The sequence below is a fragment of the Nerophis lumbriciformis genome, linkage group LG14 (genome assembly GCF_033978685.3).
Source record: "Nerophis lumbriciformis linkage group LG14, RoL_Nlum_v2.1, whole genome shotgun sequence".
Classification (NCBI taxonomy): Eukaryota; Metazoa; Chordata; class Actinopteri; order Syngnathiformes; family Syngnathidae; genus Nerophis; species Nerophis lumbriciformis.
In genome coordinates, this window is record NC_084561.2 from 5543072 (window position 1) to 5561758 (window position 18687).

Consider the following 18687-nt stretch of genomic DNA (forward strand, 5'->3'; position numbering starts at 1 on the left):
ATGTCTGTATTTGATTTCAGTTTGCTTTGACATCTTATTAGGGCCCGCATGGCCCATTGTATAAGGACTCCCACAGGGAGTCCTTATGCAATGGGACATAAGGACCTATTGAATTTGTAAGGTTTTATTCTTTCTTTATTATTATTCTTCCGCCGCCTCTTTGAGCACTAATTTGACCCACTTAACATGCTTCAAAACTCACCATATTTGACCCACACATCAGGACCTGCGAAAATTATCTTTTAATACAAAAACCGAACCCCAAAACTCAAAATTGCGCTCTAGCGCCCCCTAGGGAAAAAAAAAATAGACTGCCTGTAACTCCCACTAGGAAGGTCGGAGAGACATGAAACAAAAACCTCTATGTAGGTTTGACTTAGACCTAGTTTTCATAATTGTATATCCTCGGGCAAAAATCAACAGGAAGTTGGCAATTCCCCCTTCAAGACAAAAAAGTACTAAAAACAGTCACTTTTGCCTTTTTGAGCTTTAATTTGACCCCCTTAACACGCTTCAAAGCTCACCAAACTGAACGCACACATCAGGACTGGCAAAAATTGTGATCTAATAAAAAAACCTAACCCCAAATTTAAAAATTGCGCTCTAGAGCAATTTTTGAATAAAACGGAGAAAAAACTGCTCCTCGGAAGAAAAAAAATGACAAAACTACCTGTAACTCCCACTGGGAAGGTCGGAGAGACATGAAACAAAAACCTTTATGTAGGTTTGACTTAGACCTAGTTTTCATAATTGTATATCCTCGGGCAAAAATCAACAGGAAGTTGGCAATTCCCCCTTCAAGACAAAAAAGTACTAAAAACAGTCACTTTTGCCTTTTTGAGCTGTAATTTGACCCCCTTAACACGCTTCAAAACTCACCAAACTGAACGCACACATCAGGACTGGCGAAAATTGTGATCTAATAAAAAAACCTAACCCCAAATGTAAAAATTGCGCTCTAGAGCAATTTTTGAATAAAACGGAGAAAAAACTGCTCCTCGGAAGAAAAAAATGACAAAACTACCTGTAACTCCCACTGGGAAGGTCGGAGAGACATGAAACAAAATCCTCTCCGTAGGGCTCACTTAGACCTACATTTCATAAATTGACAACCCCCAGCAAAAATCTACAAGAAGCTTGCTATTCCCCCTTCAACACAACATTTTTGTAAAAACCGGTCACCTTTCTTCAAACATTATCTCCTCTGAGCGTGTTTGTTGTTTCGGCTTCAAACTAACACAGGAGAGAGATTGAACCCTTTTGATTAAAAGTTATCGAAAGAGTTTTAATACCGGCTCCGGTTTTGATTTTATGACCCTTCAAAGAGCCGCTGCGCTGATGCTGCTGTTTTTTCAAGAAGGCTGCTTAAAAGCAGGAAGCACCAACGTGCCCACACAATGCAGACAAGGTAGGTACACTAGACAAAAGTATTGGGACAAGTCGGACTAAAAGTAGACAAAAGTATTGGGACACTTATGACGAAAACTGAACAAAAGTATTGGGACACTTAGGACTAGCACCTGCCAAATATGCGGGCCCGACCAACGCTGCTTGCAGCTTTAATTTAGAATTGTAGTTGAAACTTTTACAATCTTGTAAAGAAAAAAAGCATAAAACACCACCAGATTTAGAGATATTACAAGTCAAAGTGATGAAGCTTAGTGTTACGCTCATGATGGCGTAACCAAACTAGATTTCATTTAATGATCTTATTTGGAATATTTATTCCCTTTTTTACATTTAGTATATTTAAATACTCATTTGCAACATCGCGTGGACATCGGGGGCGGTACCTCTGGATTGGCAGACCGGGGTGGTGGTTCCTCTCTTTAAGAAGGGGAACCGGAGGGTGTGTTCCAACTATCGTGGGATCACACTCCTCAGCCTTCCCGGTAAGGTCTATTCAGGTGTACTGGAGAGGAGGCTACGCCGGATAGTCGAACCTCGGATTCAGGAGGAACAGTGTGGTTTTCGTCCTGGTCGTGGAACTGTGGACCAGCTCTATACTCTCGGCAGGGTCCTTGAGGGTGCATGGGAGTTTGCCCAACCAGTCTACATGTGCTTTGTGGACTTGGAGAAGGCATTCGACCGTGTACCCCGGGAAGTCCTGTGGGGAGTGCTCAGAGAGTATGGGGTAACGGACTGTCTTATTGTGGCAGTTCGCTCCCTGTATGATCAGTGCCAGAGCTTGGTCCGCATTGCCGGCAGTAAGTCGGACACGTTTCCAGTGAGGGTTGGACTCCGCCAAGGCTGCCCTTTGTCACCCATTCTGTTCATAACCTTTATGGACAGAATTTCTAGGCGCAGTCAAGGCGTTGAGGAGATCTGGTTTGGTGGCTGCAGGATTAGGTCTCTGCTATTTGCAGATGATGTGGTCCTGATGGCTTCATCTGGCCAAGATCTTCAGCTCTCACTGGATCGGTTCGCAGCCGAGTGTGAAGCGACTGGGATGAGAATCGGCACCTCCAAGTCCGAGTCCATGGTTCTCGCCCGGAAAAGGGTGGAGTGCCATCTCCGGGTTGGGGAGGAGATCTTGCCCCAAGTGGAGGAGTTCAAGTACCTCGGAGTCTTGTTCACGAGTGAGGGAAGAGTGGATCGTGAGATCGACAGGCGGATCGGTGCGGCGTCTTCAGTAATGCGGACGCTGTATCGATCCGTTGTGGTGAAGAAGGAGCTGAGCCGGAAGGCAAAGCTCTCGATTTACCGGTCGATCTACCGTATTTTCCGCACCATAAGCCGCCCTGGGTTATAAGCCGCGCCTTCAATGAACGGCATATTTCAAAACTTTGTCCACCTATAAGCCGCCCCGTGTTATCAGCCGCATCTAACTGCGCTAAAGGGAATGTCAAAAAAACAGTCAGATAGGTCAGTCAAACTTTAATAATATATTAAAAACCAGCGTGATGTGGGCGCGCATGGAGTCGTATATCAACATGGACGGAGCTGCGTGAAAAAAGCCACCCGGCCTCTTCGCGTAAACTTCCCTTAACCACTCGCTCATCTTTTCTTCATCCATCCATCCCTTCGAGTTAGCTTTTATGATGACGCCGGCTGGAAAGGTCTCTTTTGGCAAGGTCTTCCTTTTGAATATCACCATGGGTGGAAGTTTCTGGCCATTAGGATGGCAAGCTAGAACCACAGTGAAGGATGACTTCTCATTCCCTGTGGTGCGAATATTCACCATACGTGCTCCCGTTGTATCCACAGTGCGGTTCACAGGAATATCAAAAGTCAGTGGAACCTCGTCCATGTTGATAATGTTCTCTGGCCGGATCTTTTTTTCAGCTATCTTGTTTTTACAATATGCACGGAAAGTAGCCAGCTTTTCTTGAAAGTCTTTAGGCAGTTGCTGTGAAATAGTAGTCCGTGTGCGGTTGGAGAGATTGCGTCTTTTCATGAACCGGAAACACCAAGAAGCACCACCTTTAAAATCATCCAGGTGAAGTTCGCTTGCTAGCGCTGTTGCGTTATACGCGTGTCGCTTAGTAGGAGCCATTTTGTGGTCTTTACAGATGTAAACACACAAAGGAAATGAAACGTTATACCCGCGCGCTTCTTCTTCTACGGGGGCGGGTGGTTGCTTACCGTAGAAGAAGAAGCGCTTCCTCTTCTACGGGGGCGGGTGCTTACCTTGGCGGTTGCTTACCATAGAAGAAGAAGCGCTTCCTCTTCTACGGGGAAAAAAGATGGCGGCTGTTTACCGTAGTTGCGAGACCGAAACTTTATGAAAATAAATATTCATATTAATCCATATATAAGGCGCACCGGGTTATAAGCCGCACTGTCAGCTTTTGTGAAAATTTGTGGTTTTTAGGTGCGGCTTATAGTGCGGAAAATACGGTACGTTCCCATCCTCACCTATGGTCATGAGCTGTGGGTCATGACCGAAAGGACAAGATCACGGGTCCAAGCGGCCGAAATGAGTTTCCTCCGCCGAGTGGCGGGGCTCTCCCTTAGAGATAGGGTGAGAAGCTCTGTCATTCGGGGGGAGCTCAAAGTAAAGCCGCTGCTCCTCCACATCGAGAGGAGCCAGATGAGGTGGTTCGGGCATCTGGTCAGGATGCCACCCGAACGCCTCCCTAGGAAGGTGTTTCGGGCACGTCCGACCGGTAGGAGGCCACGGGGAAGACCCAGGACACGCTGGGAAGACTATGTCTCCCGGCTGGCCTGGGAACGCCTCGGGATCCCCCCGGGAGGAGCTGGACGAAGTGGCTGGGGAGAGGGAAGTCTGGGCTTCCCTGCTTAAGCTGCTGCCCCCGCGACCCGACCTCGGATAAGCGGAAGAAGATGGATGGATGGAAATACTCATTTATAAACATTGAATACATTTCAAATATCAATAAAATGCAATTGCCTTCATCTTATAGGGTAATGTTTAGTTACACCAAGTCAAGCTTCATCACTTTGACTTGTAATATCTCTAATTCTGCTGGTGTTTTATGCTTTTTTTTCTTTTTGGAACATGTACTATACATATAATACAATAAAGTCCCATATAAAATTATGTTCCTAGCAATACTTTAATTTTGCCTTTGAAAGTAACACTCCAATGTCCATTAGTGGAGCTGTATACTGTTACGTCTAGTTTTCTATTTTCTATTTCATAAATATATAAAAAAGGATGATGTTGGTAAAAAAACAAAACAAGTTATGAATACCATTCGGTTTTGTTTTTTTTCAGTGCATAAACGGGCAATTCATACAGATTATCATCAATATTTCCACAGCTCGCTACTAAATATATGATTTAAAACAGTAATGTAATTGTTAACCTAGCCTCCGTCCATCTGGTGGCGCTATTTCGTATGTGTAACCATTTGTAATCTTCCCCCCACAGAAAACAAACTACATCCGGGGCTTAACCGGAAGTGCTTGTTAGCATTGTGACGAACCGGAACAATAGCAGTGGATATTAAAACAGATATTTGTGTACCTTAGACAATTCTTTAAATGTAAATTCAACTTAAACTTAAACCTTAAAAAAATAACAAAAAACCGTCGTCGGGTCCTGCTCTTCCACGGTTGTGTTTTGAATGTGCTTCCGTAAGGATTTTAGCGTTAGCATGTTGCTAACGACAGCACGGAATGAATGATTGTTTACACGCGAGTTTTTCTTTCAAACTTGTTATAAAGCAGAGAAGTCATGACTACCGGGGCTGATGTGAGGGATATTCTGGAGCTGACAGGAGGGGACAATGACGGGCCAATCAGTAAGAAGGACCTCATCAACTCGGACAAGGTGAGAAACATCCATCCATTTCCTACCGCTTGTCCCTTGCAGGGTCTTGTTTTTTTATGTTGCTCCAAAAATCACATTTACAGGAGCAAAACATATTCATTCCCCAGTGTTCTAGTTAGAGATCGACCAATATGTTATTTCCCAGGGCCATCTATCCAGAGGTGGGTAGAGTAGCCAGAAATTGTACTCAAGTAAGAGTACTGTTACTTTAGAGATGTATTACTCAAGTAAAAGTAAGGAGTAGTCACCCAAATATTTACTTGAGTAAAAGTAAAAAGTATGTTGTGAAAAAACTACTCAAGTACTGAGTAACTGATGAGTAACATATACACACACACACACACACACACACATATATATATATATATATATATATATATATATATATATATATATATATATATATATATATACACACACACACATATATATATATATATATATATATATATATATATACACACACACATATATATATATATATATACACATATATATACATACATTGATATATACAGTATATAATTTATATTTATTTATTTTGCCGTTTTTGTTTACATGTTAAAGGTGTTTTAATGAATATACATGCATGTTTAACACATATAGATTCCTTTCTTTCATGTTGACAAGAATATAAGTTGGTGTATTACCTGATTCTGATGACTTGCATTGATTGTAATCAGACAGTAGTGATGATAACGTCCACGTTTTCAAACGGAGGAGAAAAAAAGTTCCTCCTTTCTGTCTAATACCACATGAAAGTGGTTGGTTTTTGGCTTCTTATTTGTCCAGCTTCCATATTCGTTTTTATACACTTTACAAGAAATACATTGGCGGCAAACTCCGTAGCTTGCTTGCTTGCTAGCTTGTTTGCACTGGCTTTCGGAGACTCTTATTTTGAAAGCGCAGGCGCGATGGAGCGGCACTTTTATTGTGAAGACAGGAACTGTGCAGTCAGTCTTTAGGCTTTTGACGGGATGTACGGTTGAAATAAAAAAGGGTCTTTTTTCCTTCACACTTTTGATTGATTGATTGGAACTTTTATTAGTAGATTGCACAGTACAGTATATATTCCGTACGATTGACCACTAAATGGTAACACCCGAATACGTTTTTCAACTTGTTTAAGTCGGTCATGTGACCCCTGGCTCTGTTTGATTGGTCCAACGTCACCAGTGACTGCATCTGATTGGTGGAACGGAGTGAACGTCACCAGTGACTGTATTTGTTGAAACGCAAGCACTATGAAGGTCTGTCTGACAGACCAAAACAAACAAAGCATGCATTAACAGATCGATAAAAATTAGTAGCGAGTAGCGAGCTGAATGTAGATAAAAGTAGCGGAGTAGAAGTAGCGTTTCTTCTCTATAAATATACTCAAGTAAAAGTAAAAGTATGTTGCATTAAAACTACTCTTAGAAGTACAATTTATCCCAAAAGTTACTCAAGTAGATGTAACGGAGTAAATGTAGCGCGTTACTACCCACCTCTGCATCTATCCATTCATTTTCTACCGCTTGTCCCTTTAAATCAAAATTTTAACTAATACTATTACACTTAACTTTGTTTTTGATGCATGGGTGATTCAAAAAGTAGTTAAAAACAAACCATAAAAAATAAAAAATGGAGGGAGTCTCTTTGACACAATAATAGCTCTTATGGAGTTGAATAAAATAAAAGTATAAATAAAATAGCAACCTGAAGTTTTGTATCTCTGCCAAACAACCTGAAATAATATATATTCCTTACAAACCTCAGCTGTGATTAATGAAATTATTCCAAATTCAGTGTTGACATTATTAGACTGTTTGCAGGCTCATCACCTAGCAATTTTTTTGCAAAATAGAAAAAGTTATTAAGACATACTTGCCAACCCTCCCGGGAGACTCCCGAAATTCAGCGCCTCTCCCGAAAACCTCCCGGGACAAATATTCTCCCGAAAATCTCCCGATTTTCAGCCTGAGAACAGTGGACCTGAGTGAGGACAGCCTTTTTTTCCACTCCGCTTTCCCACGATATAAACAGCGTGCCTGCCCAATCACGTTGAGCATGGTGCAGATGGAGAAGATCTTCTCGGCGTCCGTGTTGGCGCACACGTTACCAAAGCCGACGCTGGTCAGGCTGCTGAGGGCGAAGTAGAGGGCGGCGATGTACGAGCTGCGCACCGACGGGCCGCCGACCGTGTTGTTGACGTAGGGCATCTCCAGGCGTTTGCCCAGCTCGTGGAGCCATCGTTGGGGAAGAGACGGGAGGACAACAGGGTGACGAGAACTAAATCATCCAGACTAGAGATAAATTGTATTATTATGTTTATCTTACCTAAAAATAATATATTTATTAATTTAAAAAAAAAAAACTAAATACATTTTTACTATATTTTGCTAAAAACATCAACATTAATTGTATTTTTATTTGTATTTTTTCTGACTCCTTATTACATCCAGCCATAGAATTATACATTAAAATAAACATATTTGAAATAATTAGTTTTAAATGATCATAATAATTCATTTAAAATGACCATATTTAATCATTAAAATAATTGCTTGTTTATCAACAACTTTAGCATTTTATTCATTACATTTTGAAGCTCTCAGAAGCCAAGTTATGTTATATTCCTTAAGATTTATTTGTGCAAGTTTGAAGTATCAATTATCTAAACACAGTTTTGTTTGCATATTTTCAGGATGTAGAATATATATATATATATATATATATATATATATATATATATATATATATATATATATATATATATATATGAAATACTTAACTTGGTGAATTCTAGCTGTAAATATACTCCTCCCCTCTTAACCCCGGCCCTAACCACCAGTTACTTGCTAGCGTCATTTATTGAACAGGCGTCAACCTGCAGTCCACACGTAACTCTTATGTGTGACTGCCATCTACCGGTCATTATACCATGTACCAAAATACATTTGTTTCAAGGTCGGTAAGCACAACCAGAATTATTCTGTACATTAGGCGCACCGGGTTATAAGACGCACTGTCAATTGTAGTCCAATACATACAGTATGTACTGTATATATATATATATATATATATATATATATATATATATATATATATATATATACATATATATATATATATATATATATATATATATACTGTGTAAATACGTCGGGAAATGAATGATTTAAACTGAAATATTTAGTAAATGTTTATTTACCTTAATCGTTTACAAACATTGTCTGTAACACGGCAGTAAAACGGGTGATCAAACAAAACAGAAGTCATCGTCTGCGGAAGCTAGCTCTCCAATCAGCTAAACAGACTCAATAACGCCACAGTAACATTTTGGTGAATTTACATTAAAAAATTAACACAAAAATAATGCCTTTGTAAGTTAATACTGCTAACACAGGCACTCGCAAATGTTCATTACATTACGATAGCACGTACAAATATGCATGAAAACACTCCTACAGACATCACACATGGGACGGTTTTGTAAGTATGAATTGTTTTAGTTACATTGTAAAATTTACAAACATTGCTTGGAGTGATGAATGAAGAATCCATACGAGTAGAAACGCTATGGACGGCTAGAAGATGGAACGGCACTTCTATTTCCGGTTGAAAGTGCTAAAAAAATGAGTACTGCAGCACCTGCACTAAGTGAACTCATCCAAAAGATGGCGCCATGGCATAAACCATAACATACCTTTTCAGTGTCTTTGCTTGTATTTTTTTGTCTTTTTTTTTTTTAACTATTTGCATTATTATGGTTGTCAGCAAAAATTAACCACACCGTTTTACTAGCCACAGGTTTCAAAATGTAGTAGCTTATAGTCCGGAATTTACGGCATTTATAATATGTACACAAATATGTTATTAGAAATGCATTTTGGATAATCTGTTTACATTTTTTCCCCCTATCCTAGAAAAAATCCAAGAAGACAACCGAAACGCTGACCTTCAAGAGGCCGGAGGGAATGCACAGAGAAGTCTACGCTCTGCTGTACTCCGATAAAAAGTATGGATTTTTCCTCCGCTTAATTGTGCATTCAAATTGTGTTTTCATCAGTGGCTTGTTGAGTGGGACTGGATCTTACCAATGAGTGCACTTTCCACCCAGACCAGTGTTTGGTGGTTTGTCATTCTTTAAAACGCAGGCACAAAAATCACACTCATTGCAACCCAGCAGACACAAGACCTTGATACAACGTTGATTATACGTACATGTCCTTTAAAACGGACTTTGAAACAACGTTGCAAAATAGTTGTATTTGTCAATTGAGACAACGTCGGTGTCTAACGTTGGATCCACATTGTTTGTTGGGAAATGACCAACATTCAATGGTCAAATCAACATCAGAACTCGACATTGATTGAACGTCAGCAAAAAGCATGTATTTGCAACGTTGTATTTGTGTTGTAGAATATTGGTTGGGAAATGACCAATTTCAATTACCTTCTATGTAACTTATTTTCCCTTTTAGTTACCTTTAATTTACCTTTTCTGATTGTCTCTTACATTGTTGTACATTCTATATTCCCTTTTACCATTTTTTACTTACTTTTTTTCCTTTCTAGTTACCTTCTTTGGCCATTACCTTGTTTTACCGTCTATATCAGGGGTACTCACACTTTTTCTGCAGGCGAGCTACTTTTCAATTGATCAAGTCGTGGGGATCTACCTCATTCATATATATCATTTATATTTACTTATTTATGAAATATCTGTTTTTGTTAACAAGTTAAAGGTGTTTAATGATAATGCAAGCATGTTTAACACATATAGTTAATATTGTTAATACATTAAAGGTGTTTAATGATAATACAAGTACCGTATTTTCCGCACCATAAGCCGCCCTGGGTTATAAGCCGCGCCTTCAATGAACGGCATATTTCAAAACTTTGTCCACCTATAAACCGCCCCGTGTTATAAGCCGCATCTAACTGCGCTAAAGGAATGTCAAAAAAACAGTCAGATAGGTCAGTCAAACTTGAATAATATATTAAAAACCAGCGTGATGTGGGCGCGCATGGAGTCGTATATCAACATGGACGGAGCTGCGTGAAAAAAGCCACCCGGCCTCTTCGCGTAAACTTACCTTAACCACTCGCTCATCTTTTCTTCATCCATCCATCCCTTCGAGTTAGCTTTTATGATGACGCCGGCTAGAAAGGTCTCTTTTGGCAAGGTCTTCCTTTTGAATATCACCATGGGTGGAAGTTTCTGGCCATTAGCATGGCAAGCTAGAACCACAGTGAAGGATGACTTCTCATTCCCTGTGGTGCGAATATTCACCGTACGTGCTCCCGTTGTATCCACAGTGCGGTTCACAGGAATATCAAAAGTCAGTGGAACCTCGTCCATGTTGATAATGTTCTCTGGCCGGATCTTTTTTTCAGCTATCTTGTTTTTACAATATGCACGGAAAGTAGCCAGCTTTTCTTGAAAGTCTTTAGGCAGTTGCTGTGAAATAGTAGTCCGTGTGCGGATGGAGAGATTGCGTCTTTTCATGAACCGGAAACCTGTCGCTTAGTAGGAGCCATTTTGTGGTCTTTACAGATGTAAACACACAAAGGAAATGAAACGTAATATCCGCGCGCTTCTTCTTCTTCTACGCGGGCGGGTGGTTGCTTACAGTAGAAGAAGAAGCGCTTCCTGTTCTATGGGGGCGGGTGCTTACCTTGGCGGTTGCTTGCGTAGAAGAAGAAGCACTTCCTCTTCTACGGGGAAAAAAGATGGCGGCTGTTTACCGTAGTTGCGAGACCGAAACTTTATGAAAATGAATCTTAATATTAATCCATATATAAAGCGCACCGGGTTATAAGCCGCACTGTCAGCTTTTGAGTAAATTTGTGGTTTTTAGGTGCGGCTAATAGTGCGGAAAATACGGTATGTTTAAAACATATAGTTAATATTGTTAACAAGTTAAAGGTGTTTAAAGATAATGCAAGCATGTTTAACACATATAGTTAATATTGTTAACAAGTTAAAGGTGGTTAAAAATAATACAAGCATGTTTAACATATATAGTTAATATTGTTAACAACTTAAAGGTGGTTAAAGATAATACAAGCATGTTTAACACATATAGTTAATATTGTTAACAACTTAAAGGTGGTTAAAGATAATACAAGCATGTTTAACACATATAGTTAATATTGTTAACAACTTAAAGGTGGTTAAAGATAATACAAGCATGTTTAACACATATAGTTAATATTGTTAACAACTTAAAGGTGGTTAAAGATAATACAAGCATGTTTAACACATATGGATTCCTTTCTTTCATGAAGACAAGAATATAAGTTGGTGTATTACCTGATTGTGATGACTTGCATTGATTGGAATCAGACAGTGGTGATGATAACGTCCGCATTTTCGAATGGAGGAGAAAAAAAATTCCTCCTTTCTGTCCAATACCACATGAAAGTGATTGGATTTTGGCATCTTATTTGTCCAGCTTCCGTACTCCTTTGTATACACTTTACAAGAAATACATTGTCGGCAAACTCCGTAGCTTGCTAGCTTGTGCACGCCAGCTTTCTGAGACTCTTATTTTGGTAGCGCAGGCAGGATGAAGCAGAGCTTTTATTGTGCAACTGTGCAGTCGGTCTTTGGAGTTTTGACGACAGGTGCGGCGCCAGAGTCTGTTGAAATAAAGTGTTTCTCGCCTTCCTGTCGGTCATTTTAATGAGCTGGCAGCAGCCAGCGTCATCTCAGAAGACCCTCGGGTGCCGTGAATGTCAGTCAAGTGACGAAAGTGACGTCATAGTGAAGACTTATGATCGCTCATTTTTAGGACTATTTTTTTAATGCCTGGCTGGTGATCGACTGACACACCCTCCGAGATCGACCGGTAGATCGCGATCGACGTAATGAGCACCCCTGGTCTATATTCTCTTTTTGCCTTTTATTTACCTTTTTATTCTACCTTATTTTACCTTCTGTTTAACTTTTTTGACTGTATTTCACTTTGTTTTATCCTCTTCTTCTACTTTCTATATAATATTTACCTCATAATTACTGTTATATTTTCTGTTTACCTTTTTTTAAACTTTTTATTTACCTTCTGTTTTACCTATTTTTCCCGATATATTCCTTCTTTGACATTTTTATTTGACTTTTATTTACATTTATTTACCTTCTTTTAACAATTATGTATCTTATTTGACTTTTTATTTACTTCTTTTAATCTATTATATTTTTTACTACCTTTGCCTTCATTTATCTTTTTTATTTTATTTTTAAAACATTTGTATCTTTTTATACTATATATATATTTTTATATATCTTTCTATACTCTCGGCAGGGTCCTTGAGGGTGCATGGGAGTTTGCCCAACCAGTCTACATGTGTTTTGTGGACTTGGAGAAGGCATTCGACCGTGTCCCTCGGGAAGTCCTGTGGGGAGTGCTCAGAGAGTATGGGGTATCGGACTGTCTGATTGTGGCAGTCCGCTCCCTGTATGATCAGTGCCAGAGCTTGGTCCGCATTGCCGGCAGTAAGTCGGACACGTTTCCAGTGAGGGTTGGACTCCGCCAAGGCTGCCCTTTGTCACCGATTCTGTTCATAACTTTTATGGACAGAATTTCTAGGCGCAGTCAAGGCGTTGAGGGGATCTGGTTTGGTGGCTGCAGGATTAGGTCTCTGCTTTTTGCAGATGATGTGGTCCTGATGGCTTCATCTGGCCAGGATCTTCAGCTCTCACTGGATCGGTTCGCAGCTGAGTGTGAAGCGACTGGGATGAGAATCAGCACCTCCAAGTCCGAGTCCATGGTTCTCGCCCGGAAAAGGGTGGAGTGCCATCTCCGGGTTGGGGAGGAGATCTTGCCCCAAGTGGAGGAGTTCAAGTACCTCGGAGTCTTGTTCACGAGTGAGGGAAGAGTGAATCGTGAGATCGACAGGCGGATCGGTGCGGCGTCTTCAGTAATGCGGACGCTGTATCGATCCGTTGTGGTGAAGAAGGAGCTGAGCCGGAAGGCAAAGCTCTCAATTTACCGGTCGATCTACGTTCCCATCCTCACCTATGGTCATGAGCTTTGGGTTGTGACCGAAAGGACAAGATCACGGGTACAAGCGGCCGAAATGAGTTTCCTCCGCCGGGTGGCGGGGCTCTCCCTTAAAGATAGGGTGAGAAGCTCTGCCATCCGGGAGGAGCTCAAAGTAAAGCCGCTGCTCCTCCACATGGAGAGGAGCCAGATGAGGTGGTTCGGGCATCTGGTCAGGATGCCACCCGAACGCCTCCCTAGGGAGGTGTTTAGGGCACATCCGACCGGTAGGAGGCCGCGAGGAAGACCCAGGACACGTTGGGAAGACTATGTCTCCCGGCTGGCCTGGGAACGCCTCGGGGTCCCACAGGAAGAGCTGGACGAAGTGGCTGGGGAGAGGGAAGTCTGGGCTTCCCTGCTTAGGCTGCTGCCCCCGCGACCCGACCTCGGATAAGCGGAAGAAGATGGATGGATGGATGGATTGTATCTTTTTATTTACCTTCTATCTAACTTACTTTACCCTCTCTATTCCTTCCTTTACCTCTTATTTACCTTCTATTTACCATATTTGACCTTTTCTTTACTATATTTACATTTTTCTACCTTCTATTTATCATTTTTACATTCTGTTTAATTTATTTTAACCTCTATATTCCTTCTTTTACCTTTTTATTGACTTATCATTTGCCTTTATTTACATAATTTTACCTTGTATTTGCCATATTTAACCTTTTATTTACTACCTTTACATTCCAGTTACCTTTTTGTATAACCCTTTTACCATGTTTTTGCATTTCTTTACTTTATTGTATCTATTATTTACGTTTTTTCACCTTTTATTTACTTCTTTTACCTTTTATATTCCTTCTTCAACCTTGTTCTTTGCTTTATTTTACCTTACATTTACCTTTTTTCCACCTTTTATTACCTTCTATCTACCTTCTTTTACATTTTATTCAACTTCCTTTATGCGGTCTGGATTTTTATACATTTCCATTAGTGTAGTCTTGAGTGTACAGTATATTCATCAGTGTACTCCTGAGAGTGTACAGTATATCCATCAGTGTACTCTTGAGAGTGTACAGTATATTCATCAGTGTACTCCTGAGAGTGTACAGTATATTCATCAGTGTACTCCTGAGAGTGTATATTCACCATTCAGGTGTTTTGAACCTTGGCTTCTGTCGCCCCGTAGAGATGCGCCCCCACTGCTGCCAAGCGACACCACCCAGGGCTACAGGACGGTCAAAGCCAAGCTGGGCTGTAAAAAGGTCCGTCCCTGGAAGTGGATGCCCTTCACCAATCCAGCTCGAAGAGACGGCGCCATATTCCACCATTGGCGGCGGGCGGCAGAGGAGGGCAAAGACTACCCTTTTGCCCGCTTCAACAAGGTGGACTTGACTTGTTGTCCACAGCCAGAAGATGTCGCTGTTTCCCTCCATGACATAAGCAGTTATTCTCCCCTTCCTCCTTCTTCCCCGGACAGACGGTGCAGGTGCCCGTGTACTCGGAGCAGGAGTACCAAGTGCATCTCCATGACGACGGCTGGACTAAAGCGGAGACGGACCACCTCTTTGATCTGTGCAAGCGCTTTGACCTGCGCTTTGTTGTAGTACATGACCGATACGACCACCAGCAGTACAGAGTAATCACCCTCCTAACATTATGCATGATATCTGGTTTTAGGCCGATACAGATCATGACCGATAAGCAATAACTAGAACCTTTTGATGTAGATTTAAGTGCACTTGGAGGTGAGGGTCAAACAAAGATGGATTTGATTTGAAAGAGTACTTTCAAACTTTTTGCACTTTTTCAAACTTTTCAAAAATTTGCGGCTGGCTTTGGCGTTTCAGGTAGCTGATAAAAACTGATGTGTTGGAGCACAATTTTCCTTTTGTATTCGGGTTGCAGCCATCGATTATTTCAGTAATCGAGTAATATGTCAATTTTTTGTTTGATTAATCGAATAATCCGATAAAACACACTTTATAGTCTCAATGGGTATTTTAGGGAAAATAGTTGCAATAAGCAAATATTTTTCTACTTAGCATTACTTTTAATACCTTTTTTGTACCTTATTTTACCTTCTACTAGTCTTATTTTAACTTCTATTTGTCTTTTGGCCTCTATTTATCTTTTTTTAAATGATCTTTTCTCTTTTTTTACCTTCTATTTATCTTATTTTACCTTTTTATTTACATTTAAATTTTCCCTTTACCTTATTTTACCATCTTTTACCTATTTACATTCTAATCACCATCTTTTAGCATTTTTTTTACCTTCTATTTAACTTGTCTTACTTTCTAATCACCTCCTTTTACCTTTGTTTACTTTCTTTTACCTTCTGTTTAGCATCTTTTACCTTGTATTTAATTAATTTTACCTTATTTTACCCTTTATTTACTTTATAATCATCTAATTTTACCTATTTAGCTTATCTTCTTTTATTTTCATTTCACCTTATTCTACCTTAGATTTACGTCTTTTGTCTTTTATTTAACTTTTTTTTAACCTTTTATCGTTTATCTAACTTTTTTAACCTTCTTTTGCTTTTTATTTACCTCCTATTTTACCTTATGTACCATTTATTTACTTTGTAATCACCTTCTTTGAACTTTTATTTGCCTTCTATTTATCTTCTTTTATTTATTTACATTTTATCTTTGTATTCCTTTACATTATTTTATTATCTATTTAACTTGTTTTACCTTTGTTTACTTTCTATTTACGGTACCTTTTTTTACCTTTGTTTGCCTATTTTTTTACATTTTACCTTTACTTTCTTTTACCTTCTATTTACCCTTTACTGTATTTTACCTTCTATTTAACTGGTTTTAACTTCTTTTATGTGGTCCGGACTTCAGAAATATTTATTTGTTCCACTCATTAAAATTTTATTTGAATTGAAGCTTTTTCCTAATCAAACTAATCAATTTAATCGATTAATCGTCAATATTACGTAATAATTCCTCATATAATTATAATAATGACATTGGTTATGAATAATTGCAGTCAGTCAGCTTCTGTTTGAACTTTCAGAAACGATCCATAGAGGACCTCAAAGAACGCTACTATGGTATTTGTGGGAAGCTGACCAAGGTTCGTGCGGCTTCAGGGGCCGAGCCCAAGATCTACATCTTTGACGCCGGTCATGAAAGGCGGCGCAAAGAACAACTGGACAAGCTCTTCAATCGTACACCAGAGCAAGTAAGAGTTCTTTTTTGACACTTAAAGGAAGAGCATTTCTGATGATTGAAAGATTTCCTGGTAAAGAAGGCACAGGTCTGGAAAAAGACCCCAAACACCAGAAAATGGCGTTGACCTGCTGTTAGTAATGTAAGCCAGCTATATTTGTTGAATTCAGCAGTTACACCCAGGTTGCACTTCTGTTGTCTGGCCTGTAGGTGGCAGAAGAAGAATATCTCATCCAAGAACTGAGGAAGATTGAAACAAGAAAGAAGGACCGAGAGAAGAAAGCCCAGGACCTGCAGAAGCTCATAAAAGCAGCCGACACCACCACAGAGTTGAGACGAGCGGAAAAGAGAGTTTCCAAGAAGAAACTTCCACAAAAAAGAGAAACGGAGAAGCCGGTAAGCGCTCGCGGTGTCAATTCACACCAGTCTTTGTTGAACATACTTGCCAACCTTGAGACCTTCAATTTCGGGAGGTGGGGGGTGGGGGGAGGAGGGCGGGGAGGGGGCGTGGTTGGGGGAGGGGCGTGGTCAAGAGGGAAGGAGTATATTTACAGCTAGGATTCACCAAGTCAAGTATTTCATATATATATATATATATATATATATATATATATATATATATATATATATATTAGAGATGCGCGGTTTGCGGGCACAACCACGGATTATCCGCGGATCGGGCAGATGAAATTAAAAAAAATAAGATTTTATCCGCGCGCGGGTCGGGTCGGGCGGATTAATTAGATTTTTTATTTTTATTTTTTTATTTTTTTGCGGGTGGCAGTTAAACCAATTGGTAAATATATATACATAGTTAAATGTTGTTACCCACATACGAAAAACGAGCAGGCACCTGCTGCATATGCCACAACAGAAGAAAAAAAAAGAAAAGAGATGGACACTTTTACGGAGCGGAGAAGGGACGCCTCGCCGGGGTCCGGGACCGAGGCCCCTTCCCCCGAGAGGGCCCCACCGGGAGCCGTAGCTGAGGCGATCCGCGAGAAGGGCCTGACGCACGTCCATGGTCACTACCGCGCCCACCGCACCGACACCCCGCCTCGTCCGCCTTCGCCGCGGCCGGCGTCACGCGCAGCAGGTAAGAAGCTTACCTGCCCGCCACCCCCGTGGCCGGGGGCTCGTAACATGGGTCACTCCGCGCGCTCCGCCCGCGCAGCTTACCTGCCCGCCACCCCCGTTGCCGGGGGCGCGTAACAGGGGTCACTCCGCGCGCAGTGCGCTCACGAAAGGGGTGGGGCTCACCCTGGTTGATATAGACAGCAGGACGGTGGCCATGGAAGTTGGAACCCGCTAAGGAGTGTGTAACAACCCACCTGCCGAATCAACTAGCCCTGAAAATGGATGGCGCTGGAGCGTGGGCCCATACCTGGCCGTCGCCGGCAGCGAGACGCGCTTGGAGGTACGCTCAGCGCGGCTCCCATATGATTGCGCACTGGTGTGCGTCTGGGTCGTGACAGCGTGGCACGCGAAAGTCTGTGCTGCATTGGATCAGTCTCCTTTCTTTAACAGGCAAAAGCTTTATAACCTCACCATACCTGCCAACTTTTGAAATCAGAAAAACCTAGTAGCCAGGGTCCAAGGGCCGCAGGCCCCGGTAGGTCCAGGACAAAGTCCTGGTGGAGGGTTCAGGGCTTCGCCCCCCGACGCAAAATGATTATTAGCATTCAGACAGGTTAAAATGTTGCTAAAACCATCACTTTTCTATCAGTCACAGTGACTTTTCAAAACAAAAATATTACAGCAAAAATCATATGGGTTGATTGACATGTTTATTCTGTAAGCTAACTTCAATAGTTTGAAATTATTTTGACAGTTAATGCCAGTTATCCTGTCAACCTTTCACAAGACTTCAATTTGTTAATTGAAAGTATAAACACTTTTTACAGTAAACAAATGGTAAAACAGTACTAAACAATTCCATTAAAAAAAAAATTGGTGTCATTTTTAACTTTCTGTCCAAGCTTGTATAATCTACTGCCTTGTTCAATTGTAAAAAATATTCTGTGCCTAAAATTCACATTTCTATCACAATTATCATACTGTAAACATGGTAAGCTAACTTCATTAAAATTAATAGTCCTGTCAATAGCATGGAATTACAATTCAAATGTAGTTTTTTTGTAAGCCTTTCAAAAGAATTCAAAATATGAAAAATTAATGAAAATTAATTTAAGCCATCAGACACTTGAAAAGTGGCACATCACATCTCTAATGTAATCATTTGAACTTTTCAACAGAAATAGCACTGCAAAAATATTAAGGA

The 18687-nt window shown here is 40.6% G+C and overlaps 1 protein-coding gene across 1 annotated transcript in view; it reads left to right on the forward strand.

Moving 5' to 3' along the window:
* The first annotated feature begins 4839 nt into the window (after positions 1 to 4839).
* Positions 4840 to 18687, forward strand: part of dmap1 (DNA methyltransferase 1 associated protein 1) — a 37689-nt gene continuing 23841 nt past the window's right edge. Inside the window, exons 1-6 of the mRNA XM_061976200.2 lie at positions 4840 to 5239; positions 9148 to 9239; positions 14405 to 14600; positions 14696 to 14854; positions 16252 to 16419; positions 16617 to 16802. Of these exons, the coding sequence (XP_061832184.2) occupies positions 5144 to 5239; positions 9148 to 9239; positions 14405 to 14600; positions 14696 to 14854; positions 16252 to 16419; positions 16617 to 16802 (897 nt within the window). The 5' untranslated portion in view covers positions 4840 to 5143. The remainder of the gene's footprint in view (positions 5240 to 9147; positions 9240 to 14404; positions 14601 to 14695; positions 14855 to 16251; positions 16420 to 16616; positions 16803 to 18687) is intronic.